General features: G+C 40.4%; 1 protein-coding gene across 2 annotated transcripts in view; it reads right to left on the bottom strand.

The window, feature by feature from the left end:
• Positions 1 to 19,792, bottom strand: part of ksr2 (kinase suppressor of ras 2) — an 85,890-nt gene that overhangs the window by 39,610 nt on the left and 26,488 nt on the right. Inside the window, exons 4-5 of one of the 2 annotated variants that reach the window (XM_070904452.1) lie at positions 19,239 to 19,274; positions 17,806 to 18,307 (exon numbers count right to left, since the gene is read on the bottom strand). In XM_070904452.1, coding sequence (XP_070760553.1) covers positions 17,806 to 18,307; positions 19,239 to 19,274 — 538 coding nt within the window. The remainder of the gene's footprint in view (positions 1 to 17,805; positions 18,308 to 19,238; positions 19,275 to 19,792) is intronic. The other variant, XM_070904453.1, reaches the window with a different exon arrangement.

Raw genomic sequence — 19,792 nt, 5'->3', positions numbered from 1 at the left:
TATTACTGTCAGTTTTACTAATTGTTGGGTGTTGAGTCTTACACTTAGATCATGCGACATACAACGTGTCATCACAAAGCTACTCTGAGTAAAACTACACTAAGAGACGCTAGCAGCTCTGTGAGGCTGTAGTCAGGCACAGTGGTGCTTTGAGCTAAATGCTAACATCAGCATGCTAAATTGCTTACGATGACAATGCTAACATGTTAATGCTAAGCAGGTATAATGTTTACAATGTTCACCATCTTAGTTTAGCATGTTAGCATTATTACTTGAACTATCAAGTACTGTATTTGGTCATAAAAGTATTAGAAAAAGTAAAAATTTGACTTGATGGCACTGGATGAAATGTGCACCAAAGTGAGTTTCAGAGAGAGACAGCCAGGTTTTCAGGTGGGCAGCCTGAATTTTAAAGTAGAAGCATTATCAGTTTTCGAGGAACTTTCATGTGGTTATATTAATCCTGCTCAACCATCTGAGGAACATAGAGACCTTCAGTGTGAAGCTCTGTGTGAATTTGGAAGTTTCAGTTTGAGGTTTATTTTGTGACAGGAGTGATTGGGATCAAGGCTTAATGAATTGGCTCTGGACAGAGTTATCACGAGTGGTTACATTACTTCTTTTCGAGCAGAAGCTTGCAAATAACTTAACATCTTTAACAATTTCATTTCATGTCAAAATTGCAAGTCCCATAATAACTGGCTTCTGTTTGTCAGCCTGCTTCCTTTTGGGAGACCTGTCATTTCAGAAATGAGTTTTGGATAATTAAGCTTGTGGTGCAACTTGTCATTGTCAGCTCGTCATACAATTCGTTCCTGTAAAACTCTTGTGTGTACGCAGATCCTCATGGGATAGTGAGGTAACTGTGAAGCGAGTGACACGACCTACACACCTTGGGTTCATTATGATTTAAAAATACCTCAGTTGATTTACAGATTAGACTATTCCAACTGCCTACTTGTTTATTCAGTGACGCCACGTAACCCAAAGAGAGACAGACTAAAGCCCCATTCAGACTGGTTTCATTTCTCAAGGCAAGGAACATTACCTATATCCTTTTGTCGGGAGGACCTGCTTGTCCTTCTACTTTATTTATTTTTTAATCAGCTCAGTGTGAAATTTGACTTTTGTGTCAAAATGGAGGAAGTCAAAAATTTTTGCTAATCTGGAGAGATAACATATAGAAACGAAAAGCCATCAGGAGAACGAGACCCCATAAAAACTCATTAGATGATGCTAGATTAGATGCTACAGGTAGGTACTCGTATTCTCTTTTGAGCCTGGTGGGGTTTTTTAGCCTATATTTGTTAACATTTTGGCAAAATGGCACCATTACAAGTATGCCGAATTATCTAGACTCTAGAATCTATCTAACTAACTATCATTGGATTACATTGATACTGAAGAAAACTTAGAGAAAAACGTGATGATTCTCAGGCAAGTTCTGAAGCGTCTTTTATTTCTATTTATTTCTAAGCAGATCAGTGGACATTTATTCGCAATGGACATCGAAGATAATGATATCCCCGGAAAGTGATTTTCGACTCAAATTCACCTCACACAGTATCTTTGTCTCCCTTTCAACTCTCCCGTGCCCCCCTGGAGGAAGCTTTTGGCTTTCTCTTTTGGATTTGTCCTGCAGAATGTCCATGTCTATTACAGACCATGTCCTGTAATTTCACAATGATTAAAATTACAGAGGAGCACAGTGAATATTCAATTCCCCACCTCCTTCTTTAATGTCAATTCTGTCCGAATGAGGCTTTAGTTGAACTTGCTTCTTGATACAGGGCCCAAGCGGCAAACAGACATGAAAGTACACACAACATGCATGCATTCAGAAATGTATGCAGAGACACAAAAATAAACCTCCCTTTAACCAGGGGGAACAACATTGTGTCGAATGACATGTAGAATAGTGAAGGCAACCCTGACTGAGTTCTCAAGTTGGGCAACATCAGATTCGAAAGTCTATATAATCTATAAACTGACTCGCAAACAGATGTCTGAATGATGCACAGACACATACACAGCCTAGACAGTGAAGGGCAGGTCAAAGAGATGCATAGAGAGTGAGCCAGAAAGACAGGAAGCGGAGGCTACAAAAGGAAAAGCTGTAGAGAAGAGCCAGAAAGAACCAGTATGGGTGACAAAGGGCGCTGATCAACAACAGAACGCAGACAAAAGCAGGCCAACAGAAGAGACAGAGATAATCCTCAAAGAGACAGGTGAGAAAAAGTATCCATCCATCAAAAAAAAAAGACTTTTAAAAGTAAAAAACTTAAGGCTGTGAGTCCTGACTTTTCATGCAAAGTAACACTCATTAAGTGTTAAATCCCACAGGAATGTTTCCTCCCATGTCAGTCTCTCACTCCCGACACTGAGTCACGCAATTAGACCTGTAAACCAGCCCAGCACTTCACTCCCATCTCCTGCAATAAGGAAGCAGCCTGCAGGTTATCACTTCTCCGTCATAGAGCTTTTGTCAGCTATTCCGATTAGCCCACTTTATGCCATTTGAATCTAAATTAAACCATTCATCTCCCTGTATGCATGCCTTTATCCTCTCCCCGAATGATTTGTAGATGTTCAGTGAGGGAAAAGTGAAAATGAATGTAGTGAGAAGGGAGAGGATTCCCAATTTTGGTTTTGAAAACGTCTGTCAGTGAAGGCGGGCAGGCAGGCGGAGGGGGAGACTGTCAACTCCACAGTTGTTAAAGCGTCTATTCAGGTACCTTTTTCTACTCGGAACATGAAAAGTTCAAGGAAAGAGAAACTTAAAGAATACACGATTACAGAAAGACAGAAGAAGAGGGAGGTGGTTGACTTGTCAAGTGTCAAGAGAAATCAGCGAAGGTGTGAATAGTATAGTTGTCTTTTGATCTAGTCTAAGATTGTACATCACGATGCATTTCTCACAGATGGAAATCGCTGCATGTTTGTGTCACATTTCAGGTGGCATTTTTATGTCTTTTATCCCCCGTGTCTTCCATACTGAGTAAACAGGAACAGCAAAGACTCTTTTTCACAGCATCTTTTAGGCATTTCCACTTGACGTATTGTAGTGATTAAATTACCCATTATGTCATGTTTATTACCTGCTGATTTCTTATTCATATTCTTTCTTCCTGTTATATCCTTCTTCTTCTCTGAATTCATTAAAGTCCTATTGTATCTATTCTGAAGTGAGTGAAAGTGCAATCCAAAGTTTGTATAACATGAATTTGCATTAATCCAGGGATCAAAAGTCATAATGTTTGTAGATGATGGCTTGTTTTTTCCTGCTGATGATCTGTGAAGGTTAGACTTTGACTTTGTCATCTGCTCTGTCAGAGGGAATCATGGGAATCCTGCTCAATGTTGTGTGGGTATACATAAGTATATTCATCATAAGTACAACATGTCAACACCAGCATATCAATTTTGTCAAGGAAAAACTTTGACTTTTTGGTTTTAAGAAACTCACAAGGTGGGATCAAAGCTTTATTTTAAGTTTCCTAGATGGTTTATGTTTTTGAAAGATGAGATTTTCCCTTCACAATATGCAAGCTGACATTTATGCACACACGTACACGCATTCATCCACCCACTCCCTCCACATCCACTTCCCCCACACTTGCAGAGACTCTAATTACAGTGACACCTTCAAGTAAAAGTTCCATTTGATCAAGGACAGAGGACAGCACAGAAGAGCAGCGATCCCTCCAATGCCATATTTCCTTTACATTCTGACATATCAAGAGGATTTTAAAAAGGCAGGGTTATGAATATTGCACAGCTTTCTGTCTAACCAGCTAGCAATTGCTCACTATCCAACTGGCATATCTCAACAGTGATGCTGTGATACTGCAAAACACTCGAGCTCTGTCTAATTAACACTTGTGTCCATCTAGGAGAGTAAATTACTTGCATTCCATCTGCATACCTCCATTTTTTACCTCGGAAATATGCAGAGAGTTCTGCTGAGACCCATATGGCGAGAAAAGCACCCTGTTGCTTTTTATGCAAATGGACTGTGGAATAATATCTCTGGCAGCCACTCTTTGCTGCTTTAATAAAGTTGGTGAAAAATGAAATAAAGGTGGCTAGAATAATGATTACAACAGAGAACGACTATTAGACCTTTGAGCAGTTTCATCCAAAGCAGGTTGTCTTGCTTTCAGATGTCTGCAGCGTGAAGCCTGAGTTGAATAAAAGCTGGCAGTCTGCTACCCTGGGTTGGCTTTTTATTTTTCTTTCCTGAGGCAGTGCCAAACCTAATCTAAAAGTAATGTATTGTTATTGCAAGGGGCAACAATCCAACAAACATTCTCCTTTGTTAATTACAAAACAAAACTAAATGTATTTCCTAAAACTTTAAACTTGACTTGAAGATTGTGTTTCATATGATTCACTTTGGACAATACTACATATGCACACATATATATATATATGCGTATATATATATATGTATCTAGGAGAGAAAATGACTTGCATTCCATCTGCATACCTCCACTTACACCACATATGTGTGGTTGCAGACACATGCTGGGAACCAGACGAATCTACGAGCTGTTTTATTTGCTCTGGCAGGTGTGTCTGGTCCTCCTCCCATTTAGACAGATTTCCAGTCACCCTGGTCCGGGGCAGGCCAATCACAACTGTTTAGCCATTAGTGGTCTGGTTTGATACAATTACTGACAGAGGAACGCCGTTTAAACTTTTTTGTAAACAACCAAGATGAACTGGTATACTTCCTCTAAAAGGAGAGCAATCAAGTGCGCTTAAAGCTTATTGATAACAAAGTTGTGAAAGCATTACATCACTGGGTCAAGCAACAACAACATCGCTAAAAAATAAGTCAGAAGATCTCTTAAATAGATGTGATGTGTTTCTTGCATTTACAGTGATAAAGGAGTATAAAGGAAACAGAGAATCCGGAGAATCACAGAAAAGAAGGTGGATTTAGATTTAATCTAACAAGGAACCTACAAACCTCACCACTTTGTGCGATGAAAACAAGCATCTTGAAGAGTCTCAACCACTGTAGCAGCAGATCATCAGAGCAACCATGAGACAATGCTGCGCTGCCATTGCAGACGTCACTACTAAATATAACAGCATGTTTGTGAACACACGTGTTTCATGGACACAGGGAGAGGTGTGTCTGTCAACCCATGTGTATAGGTGCCTTTGCGTGCCCACGAGTTTTTGCTTTCTGGTCGTCGTTTGATGTCTCATCGTGACGACATCTGCTGATCATCTGTGGAGATGATAATAACACTCGAGTAAAAAACTTTCTTTCCCTCCTTCCCTCACTTGTTATCTCCTCTTTAACTGTCAGCACCACCCACTGGGATATGGGTGGGTGTCAGAGGCCAGGGGAGGCACAGCACTCTCAGCGGGGAAGAGAATCATGTGCTGTGGATTGAAAGCTGAACATGATGCTGAGGAGACAGCAAGACACCCGAGGGGGGGGGACAAAGGATTGAGAAAGAGAGAGGGAGAAAGAGGGGGCAGGGGAGCTGATGACCAGATGAGAAGCGAGACCAGTGCGTCCGGGGAGCAGGGACAGAGGAGTGACATGTTGACAGGAAGGCGGACTGTGACATGTTGTCTTTTCAGGAGCTTCTCAGAGATGTGTGTCGGTGCACACTGACACTGCACAGCCTGTCTGGTTAAAATAAGTTTTATTCCTACATCTGGTGCCATGTGAAGTATTGAGCAATTGTATGGTGATGTTGTTATGGGCATAAGATGTGGTTTACATTTTCATTCTAAACGGTTGTCGCAGTTCCGCTTGAAACTACTTCCCCTTTAAATCGATGCACAAATGATTTGTCAATTAATTCATCAGTCAGTTGTGACAGTTTTGATGACTCATAAATTCTTTGAGAAAATGTCAAATATTCACTGGTCCCAGTTTCTCAAATGTAAAAGTTGCTGCTGTTTTATATCACTGTCAATTAAATATCTTTGGGTTCTGGACTGTTGGTCGGACAAGCAATCTGAAGACGTCACGCCCTAGCAGCATGGCTCTAAGGATGTCGGTCTGTCAGTCGATCCACCACTTCAGATTTAAATATCTCTATTTGCATGGATTGCCATGAGGTTTTCTACTGACATTCATGGTTCCCACATGATGAATCCTAATGACTCTGGTGATCCCTTAACTTTTCCTCTAGTGACACCATCAAGTCAAAATTATAAATTGTCCAATACTTTACTTTATAACCAAATACCTGTAAAACTAATGGTATTCCCATCAGCCTCAGCTGTAGTTTGTGCAGTGCTAATTAACAAATCTTAGCATGCTTAAATGCTAAACTAACATGGTGGACATGGTTAATATTACACGTGCGAAACATCAGCATGTTAACATTGTTGCTGTGAGCATGTTAGCCTCACAGACTCACAGAACTCACACACTATCTGACATTTTAACAACTAAACAATTAATAAAAAAGATTGTCCGAATAATCAGTAAAAAACAGGAAAAGTACCCATTGAAACGTGTAGTAACACCTAGTGTTGGTCAAAACGCAAGAACTGAAAGACCTTTACAGTACTCTGAATGCTCAAAGACCCCATCAGAGGCTGAGACGATGGTTGAGGGCAAAATCCACCGGTGTCAAAGTAAGGACAGTTGGTACTTAGCATGCTGCTCAGTGAATAAGCATGAGATACTAAGAAAAGATCATTCGCCCTCCGTCTCTGCATTCATTTAAACTTAATTTGCAAGCTACAAGCTACAGGCCGTATTCTTTTGGTATATTCAGTTTAAAAACTTGAGTCAAACATTTGACCCACGATTTTTGTTGACAGGAATGTTGTGAAGACTGTGGGTCAGACGCTTGACTCGAGTTTCAAACCACATATACTAAAAGAATGCTGGCTAGCTTGTAGCATTTCATCAGATTTATCTCATGTTGTTTTGTTTGGGGAGTGTCAGGTTTTGCAATCTAGTTTTATAAGTTAGACTTAACATGTTGCAGAACTCATTTATTCCTCAATATTTCAAACAGTTAAATAAGAACATGGATTCTCAGGGAGCCATGTAATGTGCAGTTAAACTGTTAAGACCGGCAAAATGTACCTTTATGTCAGACACTGCATATTAGGTAATGAATTGCAATGCACTGCAGTTTGTAATGTTATATACAGTACTTGGGTGTTTTCTTTCTCTTGTATGTGAAACTGAGTTTGCTTGTGACGCAAGGTGAATTTCAGAGGACAATAAAGTGTAATCTAATTTAATATATTATTATTTCTAACACCTGTACTCCGCTCCAGATCTTCGATGTGACATTATATCTCAGTACAAAAAGCAAAGAGCCTCTTAATCTGACTGCAACACCCAGTTTGCTCTTTGCAGGATGCACTAAGCTCCACTGTTTCAAACTATATAATGGAACCAAACCCCCAGTGAGAAGCATACGTGGAGACAAGGTGTTGTCATGGAGATGGAGGAAAACATCTCGGCTTGTCACTTAGATGGGATTTGGTCAGTGTTGGATTGACATTACGGCATTGTCAGTTTTTACAACATCGATTGTTTTTAAAAACTTCCCCCGAAACGCATGACATTTTGTTTTCAGTGTGATCGAAAACAAAACAAGAGTACTGCTTATTAAAACTCTTCAGTCTAGCACCATTTCTCCAGGCACCATTGTTTCCTGTCATTACCGGTGCTGTACATCAGGCGTCTCCACCACCTGGTGATGATTTGTTGTTTAAAGAGACACTCTGCGGCTCTATAAAAGAGTCTGTATCTAATTCAGGATGACACCACAGCAGTTCTTCAGTGTTGAAATGCTCTGAAAGCCCACAATCAGGAAAAGTTGTGCAGATTAGAGATGAAATATTCTTGGCAACCAACTTTTGGATGTTTGCCACTAATGGACTGGATTCAAAAACTGTCCTCATGCCTTTTGAACATCTAAACACGCTGTTCTGTCTAAGTGTACCTCATTTGCCGCTGAATTGTTTTGGATGAATAGGAATAAAGAACCATTCATCTCTGACACTTTAAAATACAAACAGGTGTTCCAAGATCCTTTGTCACTAAATCATTACATATACAAGCCCCCCTCCCCAAGAACAAACATCGCACATTTCTTTCTTAATTTACAGATGCTGAGTTTTCCCATGAGCCACGGCCAGTGTGTGCTATCAAATAAAGTTTATTTGAGCCAGATTGTTTAACTACATGATCAGTGGCTTTCAACTTTATTATAACATGTATATTAACCACTAGGGGCAGCAAACACGGCCACTCTGTCAGAAATACAATAGAAGAAGAACAACTCGAGTATCTGTTTACAATGCATTTGTTGTCTGCACCCCATCCTGTACATGCATCACTTCCTGTGAATCCCATGTGTGTCAGTACACTATCTGAATCCCATGCAGAAAAGACGAGTGATTCACTGAATGAAAACTTCCATATAGGAGGGCAATTACAGAATGCAACATAATGAATATTGTTGAGAAAAGAAGTCAGCCATGAATAATATTTAAAAAATCAAATTGGCATAATAACAACGAGAATTTGTCAGAATCTCCCATTGCACTGCATTACTGAGATGGAAAACGTCAAAGTGTTGAACCACATGCAGAGGAGGAAATATAGAAAAGAATTTGCTGACAAAAGCTCAGAGTTACTTCTGTCCTCCATTTTTCTCCATTAGGACTGATATATGTGTTTGGGTACCTTTGTATTGTTTGCTAATCTTCTTTTGCTGTGGTGATTCAGATGTTTTGAATTCTGAAAGTAAAAAACTGAACTGTATTGTAAATTCAGGACACGTACATGAAAGTTTTATTGAACTGAATTAAATCTTTTTGTTCAAAACAATACCATAGAGTCGTCTTTTTACCAGTCGAGGTTTTATCATGTTCCAGCCTCCCTCTCTTATGTGTCACATGCACGCCAGCAGGTCTGTGTGTGTGTGTGTGTGTGTTTGTTAACTTTGCTGTGTGTATTTTCCACAGTATCAAATTGAATGAGAATTTATTTTCTCAATTCAGACAAAATGAAACCATAGCTCAAACCTTAAACTCTCTAATCCAAGTATTAAAGCAACGGCACTGGAAGCGAGACCAGCTATCTGGCCCTCAGCTGCGCGGGTTAAGAGGTAGTTTTGAAGCACAGGCAGATCAGTAAATGACAGCGAGCCTAAAAAGAAGAAAAGGGTCAGGGACAATATGGAACCTGGAGCAGATATTATCTGTCTTTACTTGAACATCAGAGAGAAGCACTGAGATGAAAGCCTCCACTTGATGGCCTGAATGATGAACGATAGTAATAACTCCCTTTATGGTTGGTTGGATAGTAAAACAGTCATACTCTACTGTTTAATAAATCAGACGGCAGCTTGTCAATATGGCCTGTTTCAGTTTGCTTGAGACAGATTCCTATGAGACAGATTGAAATTAAACTTAAACTTAATTATCATGCTGGGAAAACAAGATTTCCACAAAATTAATAAAAATACACATAAAAAACATATGCTTTGAGCAGAGCGTAAATGTTATAAATCGTTCCTGTGTTCAGCTTGGTATCTTGGGATCCCTTTTTTTCCATCTTACTCAGAAAAGAATTACAACAACTTTTAAGGATAACTTCTAATCACCCACTCAAATCCTGTTATCCACCCCACCCAGCTCCCACTTGTTCACAAATCACCACAGAAAAACCATCAGCCTAATAAATCCATTCTCCACCAGCAACAGTGACATTTGGGCTAACCGCCACTCCTAAACACTCATATAAATTCAAAATCATGACTCCAATTTCTGTGCCGCCAGTGGAGGCTGGGATGAGCGCTCATTACGGCCGATAGAAGGGTGGATGGATGGAGGGGAGGGGCGGCAGCGTTTGGCTGTTAAGGGCCTGGTGTTGATATCTCACCTGACTTGCCATTAATGGCAAAGGGGCCGAAGCCTTGATTAACATGTATGAGCTTTTGTCCGCAGAGAAAAGGAGATACACGCTCACATTCGCCGCTGCTTCCTCCTCCCTCTCTCTCACACACACACACACACACACACACATACATTGTCTCACTGCACTGACATTCATGGCTTTGTGAAGTACACTTAACTACGCAGTGAATGTCCCACGCAGCAGAGCATGTGGGACCAATAATCCTCCAGGGTCAGAGGTCGCCGGCTAATGTGACGACGTGTGTGTCCTGGGGAGAGGCGGATCTGTATCTCAGCGGATCGCCTGGGGAGCAGCGACATCGATTTGACGCCGGCTGAATTTTCAGAGAGCACTCGTGAGTTGTTTTTTTTTTCCTCACAATGAAAGGCAATAAATGTTTCTTCGAATTACAGATCGCTCCGTGAAACAAAGCTCGGCACCAATAAGGAGTAATATGAGTCGACTGAATTGAGTCTCGGAGTTCCTGCATTTAATTGTGAGACTTTTTTTTTTTTTTTACTTTTTGGAGCTGTGAACCCTTTTGGTGTTTTATGTGGACAATCATGATAAAAAGTTTCCAGTTTAATCCCTGTTCTAAATCAGTGCACAAGGTGTATCAAACTACAGGTAGATCTGCTTCAGGCTATGTTACCAGCCTGGTTCCAGACCTCCGAACCATCGCCCACATCTCAGATTTGTTCTGTGTGGTTATCTTGTGTTGTTCCCATTGAAACAGTTGGCCAATCAGAGTTTAGATGGCAGGGATTAAGAATGGAGATGTCATCTTCCTAAACAGCTAGCCTGCTACTTAGCTACATTCATGAAAATTAGCAGCAGAAAAATGGCGTCAAGAATAGATGAGATTAACGCAGCTGTACAAATTCTTAAATGATCATAAAATTAAATATTAATGTCAAAAACTCAGCTAATCTGCTTCATTGGGACTGTGTGGGCATGGCATACGCATGTTGGCTTAAAGGTTAAGTATCAAGTATCTTAAAAGTTCAACTCAATTGGCCATTATTGTGCCATTTCTGCACTGTATATGTTTTGTACATACCATGTCAATATGGTCTAGAGTTAATAAATCTAAAACTGAATCAATCTTGAACAACTTTAAGACAGCCTTTCTTTTTTCCTTTAGTTAATGACCATGTAATGATCGCAATAAGTCACTCACACTCATTTCCTGATCTAGAAAACGATGGACTTGATTCATCTACTGGTGCTCCTTGTTTTGTACATTTACATTTTATCTCATTAGCACATGTTGCTCACTTTCATTTCCATCTCTTACAAACAAATTATTTTTGTTTCCTACATAAATTACAGGCACATGCACATACATAATTACAAAGTTTGATTTCTAAAAATGGCTTTTATGTAGTACGGCTCACATCACAATTGAATATATAGATACAATTTATTGCTGTGTTTTCAAACGATGCTGATCTGCTGCAGTCTGCGGTTATTTTTTATGAAAATCAATTTGATATTGATAGCAGGTTCCAGTCCTGTGCAGGGGTTAACTTATTTGTTTACATTTGGATCACAGATCCTTTCAGCATGTTCCACCTCATAGCTGCCCTTTAGTGAATTCTCTCTCAGCGATGTTCAACACCGCCACAACCTCATCACAGTTTTCTTCGCACCACAGAGAAAACTAAATCCAATAAAAAAAAAAAAAATGTATTTTCTGTCTGAATTGGTAGAGGTTACGGATGACTGTGAAATAACACATTGACAGGCTCTCAAAAGAGATGCATAATGAGAGGGGTGAAGAGAGAAAGAAAAGGAAACAGAGAGAGAAAGGGGAAAGGAAAGGGGGGAGAGAGATATATGATGTGTACACCAGCTCAGTGAAAGCAAACAGCTAAATTAGTCATGGAATGGATGCAAATTTGCTTCCCCTGAGCGTTGCATGGTAGAATTACCCTGAGAGAAGCAGAGGGTGAATCATGCCAACCCCCGGCGCCATGTGATTTATTAGCAAACATCCAATTCAATAAGAAAGTGCTTAACATTCAAAAAGCTGTGAAAGTCTCATAAGGTGGCATTAACTATATGATATTACCATTTCTACTGGCGGGGGGAAGGCAAGACAAGAGGCCGTGGAAAAACAAACACGCCTACTTTCCAGAACGATCTTGGTCTGATGTGCCAAGTGGGACTGTGACAGACTGAAAACTCACTTGGCCTTTTCCACGCAGGCATGTTACTACTCATTAACATAGACAACGAGGTTCATTAATTGACACTCCAGCCCAAAGAGCCTCTCCGCTTTGAAAAGGGCACGGAGGGGGGGGGGGGGGGGGGTATGTTGAGAAATAAAGACAGAAGAGGGAGAGATATAGAAAGGCTGCAACATAAGCTAAATGAAATTGCAGTCACACTCCTGCCTAGAAATTAAAGTTTAAGTGGTGCTAGGTATCCGCCGCACTTGTGTTTACTAAGTAAAACTATTGACATGTTGAACAGCTATCGTAGGCCTCAAAGAAATATTCCACCCGCAGACACGTCTACGTTGTTAGATATAATCAATTTGTGGTGATCACTGCGTTTCAGAAGGTTTGTCTTGTATTTTTTCATGTATTTTCTCTCAACGGGCGTTGTCAGTTTCTACCAACGGGTCTCCAGATGAGACAGGATGCAACATCAGACATCAACATCAGTTTTACTGCTGCATTTCATTCTCTCCAGATTCAGGAGACCAGGAACCTTTATAGGAACTAGGAACTTGACATTTACACCCAAGAGAGGTAGGGTGTAAATGTAGTTCCTCTGCCCCAGTTCATGGACCCAAAAAAGTCCCTGCTCCAGGGTTATTAGTTTCCAATGGCCCGGGAGGTATTGGGATATTGCAGCCCTAAACGTCACTGACTGGTCAAACACAGGCCTCGTGGCTGTTGCTACTTGTGTGAATTCAGATAGTAGTCTTGCACTTTCTGTAGTAAACTTACTCACTTGCTGAAAAAGACTGAGATAAAAAGAGAGAGTGGGAAAACGTGAAGGAGAGTGGCAATCTGAAGAGTGGGAGCAAGTGAGCTACGATTTGTGTGGAGATGATTGCTTTTATTCTGAAGGATTCAGGCCACAAGTCTTATTGTTGTTATTGGTGATGGGGCAAAAATATCTATGACAGCGCTCATCATAGCTCATGTTTGTATCATTATATCATTATTGTGTTTCAGTTGGACTTTTAATCTATTGGCCTGAAGATGGAGAATCAGTATTTCTCAATGCAACAGTTACAACGGGAGAATCCTCGAAAGAGAGATTCGAGAATGATTAGCAAATCTCTTGACTGTGTCAAAAGAAAAGGGCGCGGTTGGTTTGACTGGTTTACTGGGTGTGCGAGTGTGTGAGCCTGTACAGTGTTTGCAGGTGCTCTGTGGGGTGGGTTAGAAATTGATTGACTGCGGAAATTGGTTCTCACATTTCAAAGTCAAATTAGTACATGTGGAGAAAGGATGGCAGTCAGTAAGCAATTCTCACCTCACTGACAAGGTGTTAAATGTATTAAGAGAAAAATGTATTCTGTCTCTCTAGGAAATGTTTTTTTTTTTTTAATTCAGAAACACCTTGTGAGCCACACCTTGGTGTATTTCTTAGGATTTCAAAATTGATTTCCTGCTGGACGTAATCAATCATGTCACGTAAAGTTAACAATGATTTGATGACATTTTCACCAGCAGACGCTTCAGTCATCACACCAGAACAAACCGTAATATTGGCTCTGTATTGATCCCATACAGCAGTGCTCTTTAACCTTGGCTAACAAAAATAGGTTGCCAAGATGGATGTGTTGACAGAAAGTACATGTTTTTTTTGACTGATGACCAGAAAATTTTGATAATTTTCAAGTTAGTTTGAAAGGAATGTCTCGTGTTTTAAGTCACGTAGGTCCGAGAGCACATACAATTTCCATTTCTTATGTTTAATGTTTGTGTAAGAGTCTATTGCCCTGTTGTTGTAAATCAACATCTTCCAATTTATATGAGGTTAGCTCACATTTTAGACACAGAAGCAAAATGAACCTCACTCGTATCAAAGGGCTTCAGACATACTTGATGAAACTCTCCTCGGCGCATGAGACTCAAGTATTTGCTGTTACTGACTGTTACTTCAACAACAACAAATATAATCGTCATTAAAAACACTTTGGAAAAGTAAATCAGTGTTTAAATGATTTAAATTAACTGTCGTCTCCTACCGTATATGCATATTTACTGAGTGTGTACACTGAATGACTCAGACTCATTTCAAACTAATTACTTCCCTAAATTCCCCTAAACTTGGCAACATCTCTGGACTCAGCATATTTTTTCTTGCTGGGAAAGAACTCATTAATTATACGATGGGGAATGTGTTTTGCTGCTTTGTAGTCATCACAAATTGATATTGAAGGTCCAGATGAAAACAATAGGGGGGGCTGTAACACTAATACTTCTCCCTGAACTGTGTACTTGTTTCACGGCTTTGAACAAAATCTTGCTTTTTTTTAAGCCGTAACAAGTAATATTCTGACAAAATTGTTGGTGCAGAGGTTTTGTTTAACAATCAGCTCAGTAAAAATCAAAGATCTCAGATGCTAATGTAGGTTGAAGCAAGTAAAAAAAAAAAAAAAATATGAGACTGTTCTTTGATGGCTTCAGTTGCAAAAGAAAGGAAACCGTGTCACTTGCAAATGACTTCACAAGCTACTAATTGGCAAGATTATGCTACTTGTTAAAGACACGCCAGAAGATCTATTTTTACATTGCATCCATCAACCAAGAGCCTGAGTCATTGCCATAGGAACAAGATGAATCTGCTATGTATGTGCTGATTTTTTTTTTGTAATTTCACCCTATGAATTTACACACCACAGTGAGAAAATATTATCAATATCAATGGCATCCTCACTTTCCATTAAAGGACTAATCAAAAAGTAGATTCAAAATATATTACGTTGTACACAATAACCACATGTACCCACAGTAGATCAAGTTCTAGGTCACAGGTTTAAAATAAACTATTTTATTCAACATAGCGTGGGTCTGCAGTGTTAACCACCATGTTCAGACCGTCGTCCTTGGCTTTAGCACTCACTGGTTAAAGCTTGATGCTGAAGTTGCTCATTTGTTTAATTAACCATAGTTAGTTATTTGCTACACAATATTTGGGTGAAATTCAATGGAAAATCATTTGCTGCTATATTTTTAGTAATGTTTTTCAACTGGGGTCAGCCAAAAATGACTGCCCAGTCCAAAATGGCTAAAAGAGCATGAACTGTGTAGCGAGCCAAACAGACCCAAATATCTTAGTCAGTAGACGGAGGACAAAAACCAGGGATGAAACACAGCAGAATATATTTTGACTTGCACTTGACAGGTGGTGAGAAAGAAGACTCCAATTTCCCCACACAGGTGAAAGTTTGCTTTCTTATGCATTGCGACTTGCAAAATTGGAAGCTGTTTCATCTCAGGGTGAGATTATCTTGGATTCGAAGATATTACTGAACACATCGGTAAAGAGGCAATTTGCTCATTATTTCTGCGGATGGTTCACCGCAAGCTGAAAGGAAAACACATTATCCCGCAGACAAACACATTAAAACCAAGAGGCACAAAGCTATAAAGCAAAAGATGAGGGTCCACACAGGCAGACCAGAGTATTTGCTGAGTTTTTACAATAAAAGCGACTGGAAAGAATTTTCAGAGTGTGATTGCAGAAGCACCCCTGTACAGTATCTGAAAAACACATCTTGTGCGCCGAATACACATTGAAATAGAGACTTTACGTGTTAGAAAGGCCATTAAGATACCCTGAAAGCACTTAATGCCAACTTTATAGACAATACATAATGTAGCAAACTTTAATACATATTATTTTCAGAGCGTATTAATCCAAAAACATGAATATTTGAAAATCCAACTTGCTTTGATGATCAATAACCAGTGCAATTTCTCCAGTTTTACATTGTAGTAACTATAACATACCATGAAGAGAAAATGCTCAAAGCAGAATTCAGTTAACTCACATTCATGTGTCCATGTAAAAAGGTGTCCTACAGCAATTAAGTAATCTTTTATCTCTTTATCTAAGTTAATGGAAATACTTGAAAGTTTCCAAGGCAAAAGGACAATGGCCAATTATTACATTTCATAAAATGAAATGTCACTTATCTATCAGTGTCAAAACCAAACCTCAGTTTTCCTTCAACATGGTATGCAGAGCATTCTTGCACATTCAGCTTCATAGTCTTTGTGCTGTATTATGCGGTGATAATGAGATATTAGGCCATATCTCATTAAGATAAAGGGAGAAAAATGTCTCTTGGGGTCAGAGGGTAATCCCTGGTTATTGTGTCCTGGCCACAGTGCCAGGCAATTAAGCAAGAGAAAATGAGGACCTAAGGAGCACTATGAGCTTATTAAAATCCTGAGGTTGGTAATGGGGGGAAATATGGGTAGTTTGGAAGGGACAGGGTGTAACAGAAAAGCAGCCGTTACAGTATGAAATAGCCTTTTGTGTGATATTTTAGATTCCAGATTTCAGGGTTTGTTTGCGCCGGTGAAATGATGCAAGTTGTATTTCATCCTGAGCCATTCAGTGAAAAACAAGGTGAGGAGTAGTAATCTTAATGCAGGATTTAAGAAAATATAGTATGAACCTCCAGGCTTCTAACTTCAGGTATTTACGCCAGCTTTGCAACGAAGGCAGTTCCCTTGCGCATACAGATCTGAAACAAACGAGTACGAGTGCCTCATGCCAGAACTGAACCACCAACTTGATGCTTGCCAGCACCATCCTCCAACCAATTATGATGTACTATGAGAGGTACTTGGCTATCAGAGAAGCCAGCAGATCTGCCCTGTCTCGATGAGTTGCAACATTTCCAGGCACACACAGGCCATTGATTAGAGAGGCTCAACTCAAAGCCTGCGGTCTATCAGCGCTCGGGGACCGGTAATCAATTCTCTAATGCCGTTTGAGCCTATTCACTGCAGCTATGATCCACTCCTCACTGTGCAGATACAGATGCAACCCGCCCACGTGCGCGGACATGTGTGGATGTAGCCCTGTCTGCAACCAAGCACACACCAGATATAACCCAGATGGCCATCGTAAAAGCGGAGGACAACTCCCAAATATTAACTTACCAAGTGTAGCAATGATAGGGCACTGTCATCTAATGGCATTATCAAAATGAGTGCAGCTCTCTTGAGGCAGACTCTGGTTCCTGATTACCTAGCAGTGGTGGACCCTGGTCATGGCCAAATCTGATCAGCATAGCACCAGACACAGGCATGGCTGGTCAGGAACTCAGCCTGAAGGCCCCTTATCTCTACCGACAGACCGTTGGCTCTTTATGGGCAATGATGTCCTCCTAGGAATTAATCTGATTGAGCTCTGGTGGAAGATTATGCTCTAGTGAAACTGCTGAAAGGAAAGATGGGGCCCTAACGTCCTTTCTGTGCTGCTTGCATCAGATGGAATTATGTTGTGAGACCTTGTACAGACCAGGAGGACTGAATCTCTGAATGTTCGCTTCAGACGGGCGACCTGCTGAAACTGACTGACCAGTGATAACTTGGAAGATTGTCTCTAAACTTTATAAACAGGATCATTTCGACAGTCAAACTAATTTGTGCAATAGGAACCATGCAACCTCAGTCCTAAATAATATATATAAATATGTAAAATATATAAATAACAATACACACAGGGGGCATTTTTCTGAATTATGAGTACTTTTACTTAAGTGCTATTTTAAATGCAGGACATTTATTTGTAATGTAGTATTTCATATTGCAGTATTTCTATTTCTTTCTTTTACTCAAGTAAGGATCTGAATACTCCAGAGCTCCAAAATCGTGTTTGCCATTAAAAATCCAGAAGAGTAAATCACTTACTTTGGTGTCTGTGTGTCATCCAAGCGGTTCCCCAGCTGGAACTCGTGGGATTTGCTGCGGTGCAGTGCGGTGAAGCCCGGCAGCAGATGGATGAGCTTGCGGCTCGGCGGAGGTGGTGTTCCCGGGGCCTTCACTTTGTTCCTTCGCCGCATGGGGGGAGTGCCAGGAGGGGTCATGGTGTTGACCACCAAGGGAGTCCGAGGAGGAGTGTGACCAAAATGCCTCTGGCGTGGTGACGGGGGCAGGGAGCGATGACCAGAGTCCAGGGGATTGAAGAGCCCTGTGACGGGGCTGTCGACGGTCAGTCGATCGGCATATAAAGGGGGGGCCAGGGCCTGGGGGCTGTGGCACATGTGCTGGTTGTACTTGGACTGGACTTTGGGGCTTTGGGAGAGCTGGAACCGGATCCACTGACTGGCCTCTGGCTGGCACACCGGAGTGTTTTCTTTGCCCGATTCAGAGGTGGGCCACTGGATGGACCAGTCCTGCTTCGCCTGGCTCCCTGTCGGAAGCGGACAGAGACAGAGACTGATTTAATGCCAACACAACACCTGTTTGTGACATTCAGATTAAAATTAATGTTGTGTTGTGTTCACACTAATTACAAAATATTATATTCCCTTGCTTATCTGTAGTGGTATCTAGCCAGGCACATAGTTTTGGTTTAATTGGCCCAGGTTTTGAGATATCTGTCTGTAGCTTTCTGCCTTGAAACACATACAATGGAAGTAAATGGAAATAAGTTAATGCTTTTTAAAAATGCCATTTGAAAAATTCAGGTTCCTGGTTACTCTGGATAATCCATAGACCTTGTATATTTCAATGAAACTACTTTACATTAAAGAATGAATATTGCTGTTGATTTAACATAATTTTCCACCTCCACTGTAGAAATCTCAAAACCAGAGCAAATAACACCAAAACAACCTGCATGTCTAGACACCCCTGAGGGTGAAAACGTTTCTTTTTTTCATAATTTGGGTGAACATTATTGTGTAATATAATGTATCACTATTTAACTAAATTGGTTCTTGTTATGCACTTAATACTAAAACATCCATTAGCTCTACTTCTTGATTGCAGCAGTAAGAGTAATCCTGGCAGCAGGCAGACATTTATGACCAGCAAATGTGCTCAATTTGGGTAATGAAGAATTAACTTTGCTGTTATCTGATGTGAACATATTAGTAGAGCAGTGGTGTTCAAATATGCTGATGTGGAGCAGATTAGCATGAATGGATGGAGCAAGAGAGTGACAAAAAAATGGAAGAGTGCGCCAAAACAGAACAGGGCAAAGCTGCATGAGTCACAACACAAGCCGACTTCGACCGAAACTAAACTTTCTGTTGAATGAGAAACAAAGAGAGGCACGCTGATAGCTGAAGGTGAGCAGCCGAAATGAGTGTTTTTGAGCTCAGATGACAATACTTTACCTCCGTTACTGTGCAATTTATCCTCCTCAAGTTGTTCTTCAGAAAGAAACAAAAGAAGAATGTGTTTATTGATCTGGCAGAGACACAGCTGAAATAGTCTGTAATACTTTCCATCTGCAGTTATGCATCGCCAAAAGGCTGTTCAGCAAAACATAACGTTGGTGGAATTGATCTTGGGTACATCTCAACAAATGCAGTATCATGCATGACTGAGTCTGACCAAGATTGACCTCATCAAAAACTGCTATTGACCACTAAGCCGCATTTAATGCAAATTTTTGTCAACAACCCTTCACTTTTTTAGTTTTTTGTTTTGTGTCATTATCTTTATTCCCCGTGACATCGTCTCCAAGGAACCATAAGCATCAAAAACACAAACTTCAAACACAATATCAACACCAGCAACATCAAATGAACCATGGAAAATATCTCCCATAAAAGGTCCCGGTGGAATTGCAAAACTTGATGTAAAAAAAAAAGAAAGGCCGGCAGCCTTTCCTATTCTGTACTGTGGAAGAGCCCGCGAGGAACGACGAGTTGTGGGGAGAGACGGC

The sequence above is a fragment of the Enoplosus armatus genome, chromosome 4 (genome assembly GCF_043641665.1).
Source record: "Enoplosus armatus isolate fEnoArm2 chromosome 4, fEnoArm2.hap1, whole genome shotgun sequence".
Taxonomy (NCBI): domain Eukaryota; kingdom Metazoa; phylum Chordata; class Actinopteri; order Centrarchiformes; family Enoplosidae; genus Enoplosus; species Enoplosus armatus.
This window is presented reverse-complemented; position numbering and strand designations above follow the sequence as displayed.